This window comes from Neomonachus schauinslandi, chromosome 16 (assembly GCF_002201575.2).
Source record: "Neomonachus schauinslandi chromosome 16, ASM220157v2, whole genome shotgun sequence".
NCBI classification, from domain to species: domain Eukaryota; kingdom Metazoa; phylum Chordata; class Mammalia; order Carnivora; family Phocidae; genus Neomonachus; species Neomonachus schauinslandi.
Window position 1 is genome coordinate 11,745,541 of NC_058418.1, and position 17,026 is coordinate 11,762,566.

Genomic DNA, 17,026 nt, shown 5'->3' on the forward strand with positions numbered 1-17,026 from the left:
GTGTGTGTGTGTGTGTGTGACGCTGGGAAACGGAGTTCGTGTGAGCGTGTGTGTGTGTGTGTGTGTGTGTGTGTGTGTGTGTGTGTCCCGGAACTAGAATGAAATCATCCTCAGCCCCTCCTGCCTCGTAGAATAATGGGAAATGGAGTCTCTAGACTTTCCCTTAATTTGAGTCTATGTTCATACTAACTGTCCTGCCCTTTCTGAAGCCTCAAGAAATCTGCAATTCCCAAACGGACCCACAGACCCCTGGGGCCGGACAGTCTCGCTGAAGCCTTGTCGGACTACAATAACCAAAAGGCAAAGCGCGGACATACTTCCGCTCCCTTTTCCGTGAATGCTGCTGCATTGTGAGCAGTCCATAGCGGGTATTTCTGGGAGCTGTAGTTTTTCAGCCAAATGGTCGTTGCTGCCCTCTGACGGCAGCTCAGAGATGAAAAGCAAAAATCTGAGTCAATCCCCAAGGCTGGGAAATCCTACACTGGACCAACAAGGCCCAAAAGGGCAGCGGAGCGGGGGCGGTACGGGGGCGGTTACTTAACGGACAGAACTCATGGGACACGCGCAGTGGACGGCTCGTGGGCAACCGCCAAAAGGGGTTTGGGGTCCGTGGGAGTCAGAGGGCTACCGTCGGAGGGAATCTTACCAGGATGTTTGCAGGGGTGAGAACGTTTGTTGAGGGGTGCTAGGGCAGATTATAAGTATCTATGGGGGGCCTGTGGGTGTCTGGAGGTGCTCAGGGGAGTCCGTGGAGAGGTAAGGGGTCTTACTGGGGTCCAGTGGAGAAGTGACTGGGGATTTGGAGCGTTTTTAAAAGGTCTGTGGGATACCAAGAAACTACTGCTGACTGAGGGGATCTCTGAGGGACCCGAAGGGGTGAGCGATGTTTAAGAAGCCTCAGGAAGGAGCTTCGGAGGCCTGGGGGGCTGGAGGAGGGGAGTGCTGGGGGTTATAGGCATGAAGAGAGTCTCTGAAAGGATGAATTAATTGATGAAGTGTTGTGAGCTCTATAAAGGACTTCCTATTTGGAGTCCGAGATCCTGGGATGTAGAAGGGAGCAAGGGTGTGGTTTTGCAGAAACTGAATAGGCTTAGGTGAGTCATTAAAGATTAGAAGAGCCGCTGGGGTTTTCAAGACGAGATGCCACCTGTGACATCCCACTGGGTCAGAATTGGGGGCAACAAGTCTGGCTGGGCTGTGGTCTGACCTGGAGAGCAGTTCTGGAGCTGAGCACTTTTTAATCCACATTAGACCTGGTTAGAGGTGCTCTGAAGGCACTGGAATCAGGCTGAGACTCCTAGTCTGGGTCCTCCCTCCTCCCCCCAGTGATAACATCCCCCTTTCTCCATCACACCACCAACCACCAACTCCGTTGCATCTATGTTGCCAGGAGACATGCCTCATCCCAACTTCCAGAAATAGCCCAGTGGCCCCCACCCCAGGGAGTGACTTACATCACCCAGGAGAGGGAGCAGTTGCCCGCAGCCTGCCAAGGGAGCCTCGGTTTCCTGCCAGTACCCCAGCCCTGGATCCTCTCTTCACTGCCAATCGACATCATCTGGGACCACCCACCCTAGGCTGGCAGGAAATGAGGGTGAAGCCTGAGTAGATAGGAGCTGCCAGTTCCTTCCCCCTCAGAGTTGTGCAGGGTGGAGTTTCTCTGTGAAGCCAGTCCAAAAGGCCTGAGTCCTCAATTCCCACTTCATTTCTTCACTGTGTGGCTTTAGGGAAACTCCTTCCTCTCTCTGGGCCTCCGGCACCTCACCTGCACTGAAGGAGTTGGGCTGTCCCTAAGGACCCTTTTGGCTTGAATTCCTCCTCCTGGTTCTTTCATCCCTGAATCAAGCTCTCCAACCTTAGCTGCTAGCTTTAGGAGCTCACCTTTCAGAGCCTGTGATCTGGAGACCTTTGTCTAGATCCAACCATCCTGTGCTTAGGAAGAACATGGGCTTGAGGAACAGACCTCATTTCAAGTCCTGCCTGGGCTTAGGGCCTTGGGCAAGTCATTTAACTGAGCCACTTGCCCCTGCCTTGCTGGATGTGGGAGATAAGGCACTGCGGCTAACTAGGTATCAGGTACTTGGCACACAGCAAGTCAATCAGTAGCAACTAGGATTAAGCCTGGCCCTTCTCAGTTTGCTGGTGGACGACGTTCCCTCAGTTTGACAGAAAGACGAATAAGGAACGGTGGAAGCTCTACATTTCAAGAGACCCTGCAGGCCTGTTGCCAAAGTCCCACTCCAGGCCACAGGGGCACAGACAGGAATACACAGAAGCAGAAAGGAAAGGCAGTTCAGGTGATCAGAAGAGCAAGGGCAATAGCGTGGTTTCAAGGACCAGCGGATCCCCACAGTATAAGGGAGCAACCCGTCAGAGGGCCAGAGGATGCCTGAGAGCTTTATCATCAGGCCTGGGGGTTATGTATGTGCCTCTGGGGTCAGATCATTTCCCAGGTCTGGAATGGACCCATTCAGATGGGGTTAGACCCTCTGGCCATAGATCCCCTGGAGGGCCAGTCTAGGCTCCTGTCTCTGAATCGAAGGCTGCGACCTCGTGGTGATTGTACCCAGCACCCAGGACAGATCACCGCATCCAAAGGTCCAAAGTTTTATTGTTTTGAATACATTCTCCAGCAGCCCCCCAACTTCCCTCCCCCCCACCCTCCATCCCCAATACAGAATAAGGCTTGACCACAGACCCCCACCCCAGGGGCCCCAGCTAGGAGGCAGAGGGGGCTTCCAGTTTGGTTTCAGGGCACCCCCTTCTCACCCCCCCCACCCGCCTGCCTGTGGGCTAGTCCTAGGAGCAGCTGGGGGTGAAGGGGTTGGACCAGTGCTGGGGTAGGGGGTAGGAGAGGAATAGCAGGCACTTGTAGAGATTTGTGGCCTATGGGCGGCACCCCTCCCCCTCCTCTGCCCCCCACCCCCCAACATGGAATTTTTGGTTCATCATAAAATGTCCCTCCCTCCCCTGCTGCAACCCTGTGGGGCATGAGAAACCCAGGCACTCAGGGCCCCTGGAGGGGCAGGGAAGGCAGGATCGGGGCTGAGGATGGCCCGGGAGTGGAGAGGGACAGGGACAGGGACAGGGACAGGGACAGGGACAGGAGGCAGAGAATAGGGAGGGAGACAAGGCTTTTACTTCCTAAGCGATTGTAATAAAAAACGTTCCTGGGCATTGAGGCCAGCGCCTCAGTTCAAATATAAATTCCCCAGAATGGAGGTGGCCCCCTCAACTCCCCCCCAACCCCCCACCACCACTTTGCCTGGAGCTTCGAAACCCACAGATAGGGGAAAGCCCCCAGCCCTGGGCACCCACCCACCCTCACCATTAAAAAAAAGAAAATTAAAAGTTTTATACAAAACGTCAGGACAGGAAAGGGGAGGAGGCAGGGGAGACACCAGAGAGCTGTCCTCACCTCCAGGGCTTGGGGGGGGGGGGGGGTTAAGGCAGCAAAAGAAGCATGGGAGGTGGGGGGACCAGGGCCCCCTGCCCACAGCCCTCAGGAATCTCGATGCTCCAGAGAGAGCTGGGCTGTAGCGTGCTGGAGGTCAGAGCTCACTCGCCTCGGGGTGAGGGGTCCCCCGGCCTCCCCGGGTCCCTCCCCACGCACCTTCTTGTCCTCACCCTCATCCTCCAGGCCCCCAGTGGGGCCCCCACCCCCCTCCAGGCGACAGTCTTCGCTCCAGCGCCGCTTAAAGCGCAGCTTGAGAGGCATGCACTGTGCTGCCCCGGGTGCCTCGCCGGGCTCGGGCTTGGGGGGCGCAGGTGGGGCACGGGGGGTCTTGAACACCTCCCCGTCTTCCTCATCTTCATCGCTGATGTCAGTCACCTCCACTTCCTCCGACTCGCCTTCCGAGATGGGCTCCACCTTGATCTGCGGTGGCGGCGGGGCCAGCGCCCCCGCCCCTGCACCCTCGGCCAGCCCACCCGCGCCGCCGCCGCCGCCGCCGCCGCCAATGGTCTTGTCGGCACCCACCGGAGCCTTCTCCCCGGCCGCCCGCTGCCGCCGTCCCAGTGGGGGCGGCTGGAGCTTAAACTTGAACGGGGAGGAAGAGGAGGAAGAGGAGGACGAGGCCGAGGAGGGGACCGGTGGGGTCTCGGGCGCCATGGGCGGCAGCGGGCACTTGTCAGGGCGCTGGGGCTGGGGCACCACCAGCCCAGGGTAATGCAGGAAGGCGCGGGGACTGAGGTGGTAGTTGTAGACGCTTTGGGTGTGGGCCTGCAGGTACCGTTTCATGTCCTCAGGGCTAAAGGAGAAGTGGGAGCCTCCCCCTGAGCCGCTGGGGCCCCCGCCACCACTGGGGTACATAGGGCTCAGCGTGGGTGAGGGAGTGTAGGCCAGGTGAGTGGGTGTCATGGGCAGAGCCGGCGAGAGCTGAGGGGGAAGCAGGGAGCCAGGCCCAGCCAGAGGCGACACAGGGAAGGGGCTCAGGGGCTCGGGGCCACCCCGGGGCCGGGGGTAGACGCGGAAGACGCCAGGGTCATGGGGCAGGCGTGCCAGTGGGGGCCCGCGGAAGGCCCCCAGCTCCGGAGGGCCTGGCGGTCGGGCCCGGGGGTCCTCTCCCAGCGGCTCTTCCAGCTCTGACGTGCCATCGCTACAGTCACTGACTGAGCCCCGACCCAGGCGTCGGGCCACCACAGCCGAGAAGAGGGAGGATGAGGAGGAAGAGCAGGCCGGTGGTGAGCGGGGGTCCTCGGTGGGGGACAGCACCTCAGAGGGCGTTGAGGGAGGGAAGCGGAAGTGGCTGCCACCCGACGGCACTGGCGGGGCGCTCTGGGGCACTGCCCCCCCTGCAGGGGAGGGGAGACGTCATTGCCAAGGCCCGCAGCCCAGCCTGGACCCAGAGGCAGATGCCCTCCTCCCTCTGAGGCCCAGCACACCAGCCCTAGTAACTCACCAGCCAACCCCACATCGATGAAAGGATAATTAACCAGCACCAGTTTGTTGAAGTTGAACTTGTAGGTGAACCGTTTCCCCTTGGTCTTGTGCAGAATGCGTTTGTTGTAATAATAGCTGTGGGTGCAGAAACACATCGGATGACCGCTCACACCGGACCCCAATCTAGACCCCATTCCTTGACCCAAGTCAGGTGCTGCTCACAGAGAGGGACCAAGAAACCTGGGCCACGCAAGAGAAACCAAGGACCCGGAGGAACGGACCTAGCTCTCCCCTCAGGTCTGGGGCCAGACTAGAGGCCACACCCAGGACTGCAGTCTCTCCTCAGGACACCTCTATGGGACAGAGGCGCTCAGAGGAGCCTTAGGACTTGCCCATCCAGGGTCACACAGCTATGATTTGGCAGAGGATCAAACCCAGAGCCTATTCCCGTGGCTTACAGGCTCCCCAACCAGTGGGGGCTACCCACATCTGCCCAGGGGCTTCAGCCCCTCCTCACCGCAGGGCCCGGCTCAGCTTGTCGTAATTCATCTGAGGCTTGCACTTGCGGACGCCCCAGAGCCGAGCCACTTCATCGGGGTCCTTGATGACGAATTCCCCGTAGTCCCCCTGCCAGGCGATGACCCCCTGGTACTCCTCCTTCCGCAGCAGCTCCAGGATAAAGTGCCACAGCTGGATCTGCCTCGAGCCAGGGGACGACTCCGGCTTGTAGGCCCAATCCGGGAAGGCAAACCCTGGGGACAGGAGGCAGGGGAGTGGCCCCGGGTCAGGACGCCAAGTCCAAGGCTCCGGGTCCCCTCCCAGGGTCCACCCTCCTACCCCGCCCTCCACATGGGGAAATCCGTCTCCCCTCCGCCAAGTCAGGACCTGAGTTTGAGGGAGACAGTGTGTGTCTGTGTGTGAGGGGGCTAGACAGGAGCTGGGGGGGGAAGGGAAGCTGGAGCCTGCTCCAGCGACACCGGGAGAAACAGGAAACCGTCGGCGGCGGGTCCCGGGGCCAGTGCCAGGGGGCCAGGCACCAAGCCAGGCCGGCGGGCAGGGCTGCCAGTGGGGGAGGGGCAGGAAGGGGCACACGTGGCCAGCCGGGTTGGGGCGCACCCCCCCAACCCCCCCAACGCCCATTCAGGGCCAGTTATACCCCTCCCCCAACTCACCCCACAGCTCCAGTCCCCTCCTGGGAACATAACACTGTCTCCGTCCCAAAACCTACCAGAGCCCTACTCCCACCCCAGGACCCGATGATTTTTTTTTTTTTTTCTTAAAAGGACCAGGAGGGGTGGGGTGGTTGGTTGACGATGAGGTCAGCGCTTGCACACACAGAGGCTTCTGTCTTCCCTGGAGAGTGAAACCCAGACTGTCTGAGAGCGAGCCCCCCCCCCCCCCCGCCCCCAAGCCCTAGACCCTCTGTGCAGCACTGCCCTCCCCGGACCCAGGCACATGGACACAACCTGGCTGGAAGGCCCCAGCCCAGGCCTGGAGACTGAGCAGGCAAATGCTGCAGCCTGTTCCCCCCTTCCGCCTTCTCATCCTCAGCTTCTTCCCTGCCCACCTGCCTACCCGCCCCCAGCATTAACCTTGGGTAGAGGTTGGTGGTGGGCTGGCTGGTCCCTGGAGGGGGTGGGCAGCCTGTGGGGGGGGGGGGGGGCTGCGGTTGTCATTTCCCAAACCCCGGGGTAATCAGGGGCCATCAATAATTCAGCACTAGGCAGCCGGTAATGGAGGGGTGGGAGGAGGGAAGGGGAGGAAGAGAAGGAGGGGGAGGCAGAGCAGGGGCCCTGGTGCCACCAGAAGGAGAAGGCCAAGGTGGACAGTTAAGGATGGGCGGGGTCCCTAGTCCCAGTCAGGCTGCACAGTGAGCCTCTGGCCCCTGGCCCTGGCTCAAGCCCCAGCTCAAGCAGGTACCAACCAGGCCTGGGGCAATGCTGAGCCTCCCTCCAAGCCTCCACCGCAGTCTGGACTCCCAACAGGGGATCCTTCCCCTTGGGGACACAGGGGTTCAGCAGTTCATACTGCCACAGGGACCACTCCTTCTAAATCCAGAGCTGACTCTGTCCCCTACAGTGACCCAGCTTCCTGAGCCCTGGCCTTGGGTAGAATGGGATGGCCAGCATTCCCCAAGTAGTCCCTGCCCAATTCAGAAATCCCAGCCTCAAACCAGCCCCTTAGGGCTCCAAGGATACGACCTCTAGCTGGTCACAGACCCAGAGTCCTACACCAGCAGCGCCTGTTCAATTCAGAAGTGACAGCCCCCAACAATGCCTTTCATAGATCCCAGCATCCGTAGCCCCATCCCTCTCACAGGAATCCAGGTGTTCACCCCATTATCCTCACCCCGCTCGAGAATCCAGGTCCCAGGGTCTTCCTCAGAGCGCAGAGGCCCTTGGGAATCCAAGTTACCAAGTCACTAGCTCCATGTACCCTCTGAACCCTCCAAAAAGCTCCTACCCCCCACTGAGGGCACCAAGCTCTGTGCTTCTCCCACCTAAGCCCCAATCTGGCTTTCAGACCCAGGAGTGTGTGTGTTGCGAGGGGGGGGGGGGGGGGGGGAAGCCCCTGAGACAGCGGTCGGGGGGGGGGGGGGTATACTGATTTCCATCCCCCCCCCCAAAATTAAAGCCACCCTTCCCAGCCCACCCACCCCAGCCTCCTTGTCCCGGTAACCAGGCAACGTGTGTGCAGCGACAGTCCTGGGAGCGGGGGAGCAGGAGGCTAAAAATAAACTTTGCAGAAGAGAAGGAGTGAGAGAGACTACATGCAACACAAAGGGAACTCGAAAGGGAGGTGGGGGGCTCTGGAAAGGCCGCACGCCGCATTCCGGGGGCTGTCCCAGGCCACCCTGTTAACCCCCCCTCCCTGAGGAAGCCCCCCTCCAGGCCTACGACCCTGGATCCCACTCCAGGCAGGGACCCTCACCACTCCCAGGTCCACCCCAACCCAGCTTTCCTCATCGGACATGGCATACATGAGGGCCTGTTCCTGGCTTTGGGGGGAGAAGAAGAGCGGGGGTGACGTCAGGGTGTCTCAATGGGGCTCTGTTCCCCAGGCCTTGGAGCCAGGAGCCAGGCACGGGCAAGGGGAGCATGTGTGAGTGTGTTGTGTATGGGTCCACGTGCTTAAACAGGGAACCACCGGGCCTGCACCAAGAAAGCTTGGGGGAGCAGGACCTCTGGAGCACGGGGGGCCGGTGAAACAGGGAGCAGGCAGCTGACACAGAGAGGTGCTCAGGGCATTTTGAGACAGGGTGGAGAGGTGGCAGCAGACAGACAGGAAGGGTTGGGATGGCAGGGTCCCAGAAGGCACACCTGGGTCCCACAGAGGCGGGGTAGGGATTCTCCCAGACAGACTGGAAATGCGGGGGGGGGGGGGGCAGAACTCCTGGGCACCCCCCAAATTCACATGACTGGCCAAACTTTTTTTAAAGAGACTATGGGGGTCGGAAGGGAGGAGTGGTAGTAAAGGAAGAACACGCCGACCTCCTGGGGGGCCCTACCACCTCCCCCACTCCAGGCAGCCCTCGGTGGCGCCAGAGCCGGGAAGAAAACAGGAAGTGGGAAACAGCCGCGGCAGAGAGGAGAGGGGCCGGGATGGAGGATCGGATGGAGGGGCGTGTGGACGGACAGACGCACCGATGGGCCGATCGGGAAGCCATTCCAGGCCCCCGCCCCTTCCCCCAGCCGGAGAACCTACACGCGGCTCGGGCCCAAGACAGGGTTAGGGGAGCGGCCCAGCCGGTCCCACCAGGCGAAGGCCCGTAGCAGGGAGGGAAAACGAGGCGGGGTTGTCTGAGCGCCTAGGCCCCCTCCCCGGGCGAGGGGAGGCTCCTGCTGCCCCCAAGGCCCAGGGGCCCTGGAGCCTGTGGGAGCCAGAGAGTATGTGGGACGCACGTGACTGACCCTACAGCACTCCGCACCCCTGCCCCACCCCCCTGCCCCCCTCCTCGGCCCCAATCCCCAGGCGCCGGAGCACAGCTCCGAGCCCTTTAAGAGCCGCCCCCTCCCGCCGAGCGGGGGGGGGGGGCGGGGTGGGTGGGCCGGTCGGGGCACACACCCGCACACAGGAGCCCAAGCCTCGGCCGCCGCCGGGGGAAGGAAACAAGTTTGAACAGCGGCGCCCGGCCCCCTTCCCCCTCCCCCGTCCCCGCCCCGGGCCGGATTCCGACGGGGTAGACGGGCAGGGGGCGGCTGGGACCCCTCCCCCCAGCGCGCTCGGGCGCAAAGTCCAGCCCGCGCGAGCCCGGGGGCGGCGGGGGAGGGGTGGGGGGAAAGTCCGAGTGGGAGGGGGGTTAATCCCGCTGCCCCCCGCCCGCCGACGGATGGGGGGAGGGGAACCTTGGCCCCTTAAGGAGGAGCAAGTTGGCGGGGAAGAGGGGGGCGGAGGGAAAAGACGGCCGGTTGAAAGAGAAGCGCTGGATGAGGGAGGGGGGGTGAAGGGGGAGCCTCCGCGTCCCCCCCACCTTCCCCACCCTCCTCAACCCCGGGGCCCCGGCGGCGCGGGAGAAGGGTACCCAGGTCTCCCCGGAGCCACCTTAAAGCCGCGCGTTCTAAGGTCGGAAACAAAAAGTTCCTTTTTCGAACGTTCGGGCTGCGCTTTGGAACTTTGCGACTCGGCGCGGGCGGGGGAGCGAGGAGCCGGCGGAGACGGGCGGGGGAGGGGCGGCGCAGCCCGGACCCCGAGTCTTGGGCTCCCCAATCACGCCCTCCTCCTAGAAGCCATCCCGTATCCCCCTCTAAGCCGGTGCGGGGCACGCGCCGCCGTGAAGGTCATGGGCCGGACCACGCAGCGCGGAACCGGGAATAGCGGGCCCCGTGGACAGCCCCCCCCCCACACGCCCCGCACACGTCCCGGCCCCCAGAGTGCAACGTGACAGAGCGGCGGGGAGGGACCCCGCCACCCCCGTGATCCCGGGAGTGGGGGAGAACCCAGCTTTCGGGGTCCAATAGGGAGAGGACCAGGACTCGCAGCACCCACACCACTCCGCCCGGACCCAGAAATTGGGGGTCCCGTGCAGCACCCCTCGCTTACGCCACGAGAAGCAACAGGTCTCGAGTGCTCGGGGGTCCCCCGGAACTGGGGATCACTCGGGCTACCCCGGAACCCTCCAGCCCCCCCAAAGTTTCTCCGCCTGGTTTCCCGGGGCAACAAGTCTCCCCCACACGTGCTGCCCCCGCCCCCACCTGTGTCCGCCGGGGTCTTCATGCTGGGGGGCCCGGGGCGAGGCGCCCCGACTCCGGGCCGCAGCTCCCGGCGCCCGCGCTGCCCCGTCCCGTCCCGCGCCCGTCGGGCCGCCCTCGGCGCTTCACCCGGCCTCGCCTCTCAGAGCCTCTCCCCTCCCCGCCGCCGCCTCCCGGGTTAATATCGCACTCCGGGGCCGGGACGCCCACGCCCCCCGGCCGGCGACGTCACCGCCGCGTCGCCATGGAGACACTGCGCCCGCCCCCTCCCCGCGCACTCACACACACACTCGTCGGCGCGCAGCCACTGAGGACCGGCCGGCTCTGGGCTTAAAGGGGCCGCGCGGCGGGGGAGGAAGGAAGGAGGGGGCGGGGGTGGGATGGGGTCCTGCGGGTCATGACCCTTTTCCGAGGCTCCAAGTCTGCAGATAACTTAAGTCCTTGGCACTCGCGACCTGCCGCCCCTCCTCCTCCTGCCCACTGCAGAATCCAGAGTTTCTTTTGGGAGCTTGTAAGAGGGCGGAGTTGGGGGCACATGGAGGGGGGTCAGAAACTTTTGAAAGGCCTGGACCTTTCGGGAGGGGGCAGAATCTTCACCGCAGGGGGACGGGGTCAAGACCTTGGGGGTTGATCAAGACCACAACATTTCCCACCCTGGCCTTACCCTACTGCCCCCCCCCCCAAGCCCTTAGCCTGAATGGGGGCAGCTGTCCAGGGGTGGGGTGGAATGGGTGGGAGGCATTTCCCAGCATCGGAAATGGGGAGGCGGCTGTGCCCTCCGCTCCTCCGGGGATGGGGTCTTGGCCTTCCAGATATCCCCAGTCCCAGCTGCGGAGGAAGTGACCTGAGAGAATGCATTCGGGAGCATCCCCCCACTCCATCCCCAGGCTGCAGCTGTTCTAAGGACGCGGCTGGCGTCGGAGGTACCCCCACCTCCACCACCAGCGCAGGGGTTCCGGAGGTGGGGCCAGGATGCGAGGGGGCGACCAAAGTCTGAACAAATGTGCTCCCAAGGGGCACTGGGGGGTCGCCAGGAGAGAGGAAGGTAGGGCTTAAGGATGAAGGCCAGTGCGTAGGGCAGTGTTAAGTCTGTTCTCCGCAGCAGGGAGGGATGGAAGGAGCCTGAGGCTTCGGGAAACAGGAAATCAGCGCTGATCAGATGGCTAGTTGGAGCCGGCAGCAGGGTAGAGAGAGGGCAAACAGAAGCAATATCCACAGACCGAGCCTAGAGACAGAGTTTCAGAGAAGACTCTGAGGTACCAAAGGAGGGGAATATTGCAGGGGTTGGGGGGTGATGCTCAGAGAAACTGAAACTGAGAAGATGGGCAGGGAGAGACAAGCCACAGGGAGGGAAAGCCAGCAGGGTCAGACTCTATCTTCTTAGGGCTCTAACCCACGGCGGGTTCCTAGATGCATTAGAACAGTCTCTCACCATCGCCTCAGAAGAAGTCTCTAGCCTCTTCCTCCTGGAGACCAAAGCCTCCAGGGAAGCATCACCTCCCTGGGGAATTATGTAACCTTGCCTACGGACAGTGCAGCTCCCCCACGGATATTGTAACCCTCTGGGAGCAGTGTGGTCCAGCAATAATAATCACCATCATTGTTATTATAACAGCTCCCGAATTCCTAGCGCTCATGATGTGCCAGGCACTGGGCCAAGCATTGTCTGGGGCATCTTGTCATTTGATGCTCACAAAATCCCAAAGAGGGAAGTTACTATTGTTATCCCCATTTACAGATTAAGAAGGTGAGGCTCAGAGGGGAAATCAGTCTGCCGAAGTCCTACAGCCAGGAAGCGTTGGGAGTCAGGATTCAAACCCGACCTATCCCATTTGAAACCACCACCCTTCACCACTATGCTTTACTAATGCCTTTACTGTCCCCCCCCCCCCCCGCCAAGAAAAAGACAATGCAGAGTTTCAAAGATAATAGGTCTGTAACAACTTCAGTGATCCCACACTCCCACCGACAAGAGAGACCTGTGTTGCAACCCTAACTTTGCTATTTCCTGTCTGTGACATAGAGCAAGGGAGTTTGCTTCTTTGAGCCTCAATTTCCTCATCTATAAAACGGGAATATTATTAGATCCTACATGACCAGTTTTTTTTTTTTAAGAAATTGGGGATGTGAAGTAAGTATGCAGTAAATACTGGTAATAATTAGTAGCAGAATGAACTATATACCCCATGGATAACGTAAGCACCACTCACCATATAGACTCCCAACTGTACACAGTAAACACAGGGTACGGACAGTGTGAAATGGCTTCTTAATGGCGTAAGTCCCACCCTGACCCAGTCATAACTCAATCCTACTGTTTCTATGAAGTACAATCATGGATGGTGGGCATGCCTGGTGGTAGAGTCTGAGCCATCACAGAGAATGGGCATCCCCGGTGAAAAAGTCCCTTGGGTTGTGTGACCTCTGGTGGTTTGTGAAAACCTATCCACAGCTAGTGTAACCACTGAGGGATTGATGCGACTCTACCACAGAAGTGTGGACCCTTTTGGATAGTTCACTTGCCTCGTGAACGCTGAGAGCCATCCTCAGGGAAGGTGGACCCATCACCACTGGTCATTCCTTAAAGACATGCCATCCAACCAAGGCCGTATCAATTCCAATGAACAAGGGGACACTCCACTCCCCGCTTCCGTTCACTGTGAAAAATCTCCACAGATCCCCCCTGGGGCTTGTGAAAAGTGCAGCCTCTCACAAAGACCTAAGACATGCCTACAGTGAACAGTGTCGTGCTCCGGGGAGAAAAGAACTCTTTCTAGACAGTGAAGGCACCCTTGCTCCCATGGACCTAGCACTTCTTGTTCCAGTTTACCATCCTGACACAGATAACACTTATCCTGTTGCTGTCAGGCTAAGGCATGGACAGAACCTGTCCCCAGAGAAGTCCCAACACTCCACAGACCTCACTCCTGGAAAGGAAACTGGATGATGAAAATCATAGTTGCAACCTACCTATCACCTATAATAAGCAACACTGAGCCATCATTACTGTGTGAACATTGTAGTTCCCTTAGAAATAACATGAATCACCCTATATAGAGAGTGTAGCCACCTAAATAGAGTGACTGCCCCCAAACAAAAATGTAATCCCATTAGAGAGTACCACCCCTCTTCAGCTCCCTGACTTGAAATGCCAAAGGGCTCCTGGGCTCAGACCTGGGTCCTCCTCTCTCCTCCATCTATTGCTCATTCCCTTGGTGATCTCCACCAGCGCCATGTTTTCACATGCCATCTCCATGCTGATTCCACCCAAATTTCTCTCTCCAGCATAGGACTCACCCCTGGCCTCCAACCTCACACATCAAACTGACTCACCAGTGTCTCCATTGGGATTTCTCAAGCTTGCCAAGTCAAAGTGGTTTTCCTCAGCTCCCCCAAACTGTCCCCACCTCAGTCTTCCCCATCTTGGGCACCTGCAGCGCCATTTTGCAAGTTGCTCAGGCTGAATTCCTTGGAGTCCTCCTTGACCTTCTCTCACCCGTCATCTGATCAGAAAGGACCTCCCATATGCTCTACTTTCAGCTGCTTCAGAATCAAGCTCCTCTTCGCCACCACTCCTCACTCTCTCCTGGCTGCCACCAGCCCCTATGGTTTGAGCCCCACCCATAGCCAGAGGGGTTCTAGTAAATCATATGATGTCCCTGTGCTGCCCCAAATCCTCTGTTCCCTGGGAGTAAAAGCCAACTCCCTGTAATGACCAGCAGGGCCCTTCCTCCCTGACTTCAGTTCCCACCTTTCCCCTCCATCTCTGTGCCAGCTTCACTCCCAGCCTCTTTGCAATTCCTTGAACAGGCCAGGCAGATGCCTGCCTCAGGGATTTTGCCAGGGCTGTTCCATCTGCTCAGAAGGCTCCCCCCCACCCCAGAAGTCTACATAGCTCTGCCCTTCATCCCCTTCGGGTTTTTACTCAGAAACCACCTTCCCAATACCTGACCACTCTTTTAAATTGGAGCCCCCTTCCTAGACCCCTCTGTCCTTTCTATGCACTGTTTTTCCCCATAGCACCTTTTTCTCAAGTGATATAGATTACTGTAATGTATTAGCTAGTCATCTGAATCCCTCCTCCATCCCTGCTTTATCACTGGCACCTACACCGAGATGGGTCATAGAACAGTCTGGTAATATGTACCTGCTGAAATGAGCTGAGTCCATGTACAGCTGGTATAACCCCACGATCAGAACCTGTCAGACAGACAGAACAAGGTCCATAACTGATAGAAACTCCCATTTGCAATGTGGCTCTCATATGGAAAGTGGAAACCCCAAATAGTGCAATGCTCAAAAACAGCGTGAACCCCAGTAGAGGCAGCACGACCCTCATAAACCTCATACAGACAGGGTAACCCTCATAAATGATAGGAGTCCCATTCAAACAACCCAGCCTTCATAAACTTTGTGAGCCTCGTATAAAAGGGCAACCCACATGAATGGTGTAAACCTCATATTGCCAGTGTAACTCTCATAAACAGTGTGAGCCCCATATACATGGTGAGGCAGCAAATAAACAGTGTGGGTCCCCCTACAAATAGCATATACTCTCATTAGTGTGCCCTACCATAGAGACAGCGTGGCTTGTTGCACATGTGAATTCCTCTATCAACAGGGTCAACTCGTACAACCTGGGTAAACCCATATGCACAGCGAAGACAAGCATATAAATAGGGTCGTTTCCATAACCAGCGTGACTTTTCATGTGAACAGTGTAGCCCCATAGTCATATGGCCTCATGCAGTGTAACCCATGGACACTGTGCCCTCCCGGGAACAGTGCCGCCTGCCTCAGTGGACCACTCAGTGAACAGTGTAGATTTCACAAGGATTGCAACAGGGGCACCTGGGTGGCTCAGTTGGTTAAGCGTCTGACTTCAGCTGAGGTCATGATCTCAGGGTCCTGGGATCGAGCCCCATATCAGGATCCTGGGATTGAGCCCCACATCGGGGTCCACGTCGCGGGGGGGGTCTGTGCTTAGCGGGGAGTCTGCTTCTCCCTCTCCCTCTGCACCCCCGCTTGTGCAGGCACTCACTCACTCTCTCTCTCTCTCAAATAAATAAAATCTTTTAGAAAATCCAATGCTTGCAATAAACCTCAATGTCACTATGTCAGTTTTATTAAGTCATTGATAATGTAGCCCTTTTCCATAAACAGGGAGAAACCCCATGTTCCATTTAAGCTCCCTGGGCCTTTGTAACCTTCATAAAATTATATTATCCACCCCCCTCCCCAAAGTCCTAATTCTCTCATTAAAAGTTACCCAACTGTCCTTCAACACACACATGTATTAAGACAGTAGGAGTCCCTGAAGGGTGGTGTAACCTGTCACAGACAATGAGGTCCCAAATAAAGACAAAGAAATGGTGAATTCGTGAATGGCAAGGATTTCCCAGGACCCAACACAGGATAAGCCACATAAAAAGCGCCCCTCCGGGATGCCAGGGTAGCTCAGTGAGTTGAGCGTCTGCCTTCGACTCAGGTCATGATCCCGGGATCCTGGGATCAAGCCCCGCATCGGGCTCCCTGCTGGGCGGGGAGCCTGCTCTCCCTCTCCCTCTACTGTTCCCCCTGCTTGTGTTCTCTCGCTCTCTCTGTCAAATAAATAAATAAAATCTTAAAAACAAAAGCACCCCTCCTATTTACTGAGCACTCACTATATGCAAGGCCCTGGATTCAACATCTGATTTCATTGTCACCTCAACTTTATCAGGTAGGTACTCCAATGATCCCCATTTTTCAGAGGAGGAGAGTGAAACTTAGGTTCCAGGCCCACGGCAACACAGCTAACTATGGTGACAGCTGGGACATCAAGTACTGGACCATAATACCTCCCGATAGATTGACAAATGCCCCAAAGATATGCTGAACCCTGAAATACCTCCCCAAAACATTGCCACCACCATCAGCAGCACCACCAGCATACAAACTGCAGACAAGGTGACCAATAAGACTGAGACAGCATAAACTCTTCAGGCAGGGATAACCTCCTGAATACTAACAATCACACTAATAGCCAAGATTTTCGAGGATTTACTCTGCTGGAGACACTGTCCTAAATCCTTTGCACATATTAATTCATTACAACCCTATGCCGAGGTGGGTTTTTTTTTTTTTTTTTAATTATCCCTGTACAGATGTAGAAATGGAAGCACAGAGGGATGAAATGACTCACCCAAAGTCACGCAGCTGGGGAAGAAGCCCCACTAGCTGGGTTTGACCCCAGCAGCCTGGCTAAGCCTGTACTATCCTGCTTCCTGCAACATCACCCCCCCCCCCCCCCCCCCGCCGCTTCACAGGACAGTGTAATTGCAGTGAACTGTAGAACTAAGTTAACTACGGTTTATGTAATTCTCCCAGGGGCAGGGCACAGCTCACCGTGCACACCTTTCCTCGATGACAAGGAAAATAGGCCTTAGACAGCATGAATTCCCATGGACAGGTCTCCTTCGTGCATGGTGTAACTCCAATAAGCAGTGAGGATTCCTCTGTGGACACTGGTTTTTGTTTTTTTGGTAGATTTTATTTATTTATGAGAGAGAAAGAGTGAGGGAGAGGAGCAGAGGGAGAGGGACAAGCAGGCTCCTCACAGAGCACGGAGCCAGATGTGGGGCTCCATCCCACGACCCTGAGATCGCAACCTGAGCGGAAACCAAGGGACGGACGATTAACCGACTGAGCCACCCAGGCGCCCCTCCTCTGCGGACATTGTGAACTCACCACAGCCAAGACGTTCCTGAATGGGACAGCAGAGGCCCCTCTCACTACAGCAGAGCATACTCCCTGGACAGGGTGAGTTCCGTCATGGACAGTACACACCTCCCCACCAACAGTCTGATTCTCCCTCACACCTGATGTGAACTGACTGCAGACCCTGAAACAGCATCCCCATCAGTGGAAGTCTCCCTGTAACGCAATAGAATCTCCTATGGGCAATGAGAACTCCCAC

General features: G+C 58.0%; 1 protein-coding gene across 1 annotated transcript; it reads right to left on the reverse strand.

Annotated features, from left to right (window-relative positions):
- Positions 1 to 3,439: 3,439 nt before the first annotated feature.
- ERF (ETS2 repressor factor) lies at positions 3,440 to 10,226 on the reverse strand. The gene is made up of 4 exons (XM_044922166.1): positions 10,075 to 10,226; positions 5,400 to 5,634; positions 4,902 to 5,017; positions 3,440 to 4,794 (listed from the first exon to the last, which is right to left on the reverse strand). Exons 1-4 carry the CDS (start codon positions 10,094 to 10,096, stop codon positions 3,503 to 3,505), a joined length of 1,665 nt encoding a protein of 554 aa, XP_044778101.1. The 5' UTR covers positions 10,097 to 10,226; the 3' UTR covers positions 3,440 to 3,502.
- Positions 10,227 to 17,026: the final 6,800 nt, after the last annotated feature.

Coding starts and splice junctions, on each gene's coding strand:
- ERF (XM_044922166.1), bottom strand. CDS start 10,096: ATGAAGACCCCGGCGGACACAG. Junction 5,635..10,074: donor GAAGACCCCGGCGGACACAG/GTGGGGGCGGGG, acceptor TCCTGTCCCCAG/GGTTTGCCTTCCCGGATTGG. Junction 4,795..4,901: donor CATCGATGTGGGGTTGGCTG/GTGAGTTACTAG, acceptor CCTCCCCTGCAG/GGGGGGCAGTGCCCCAGAGC.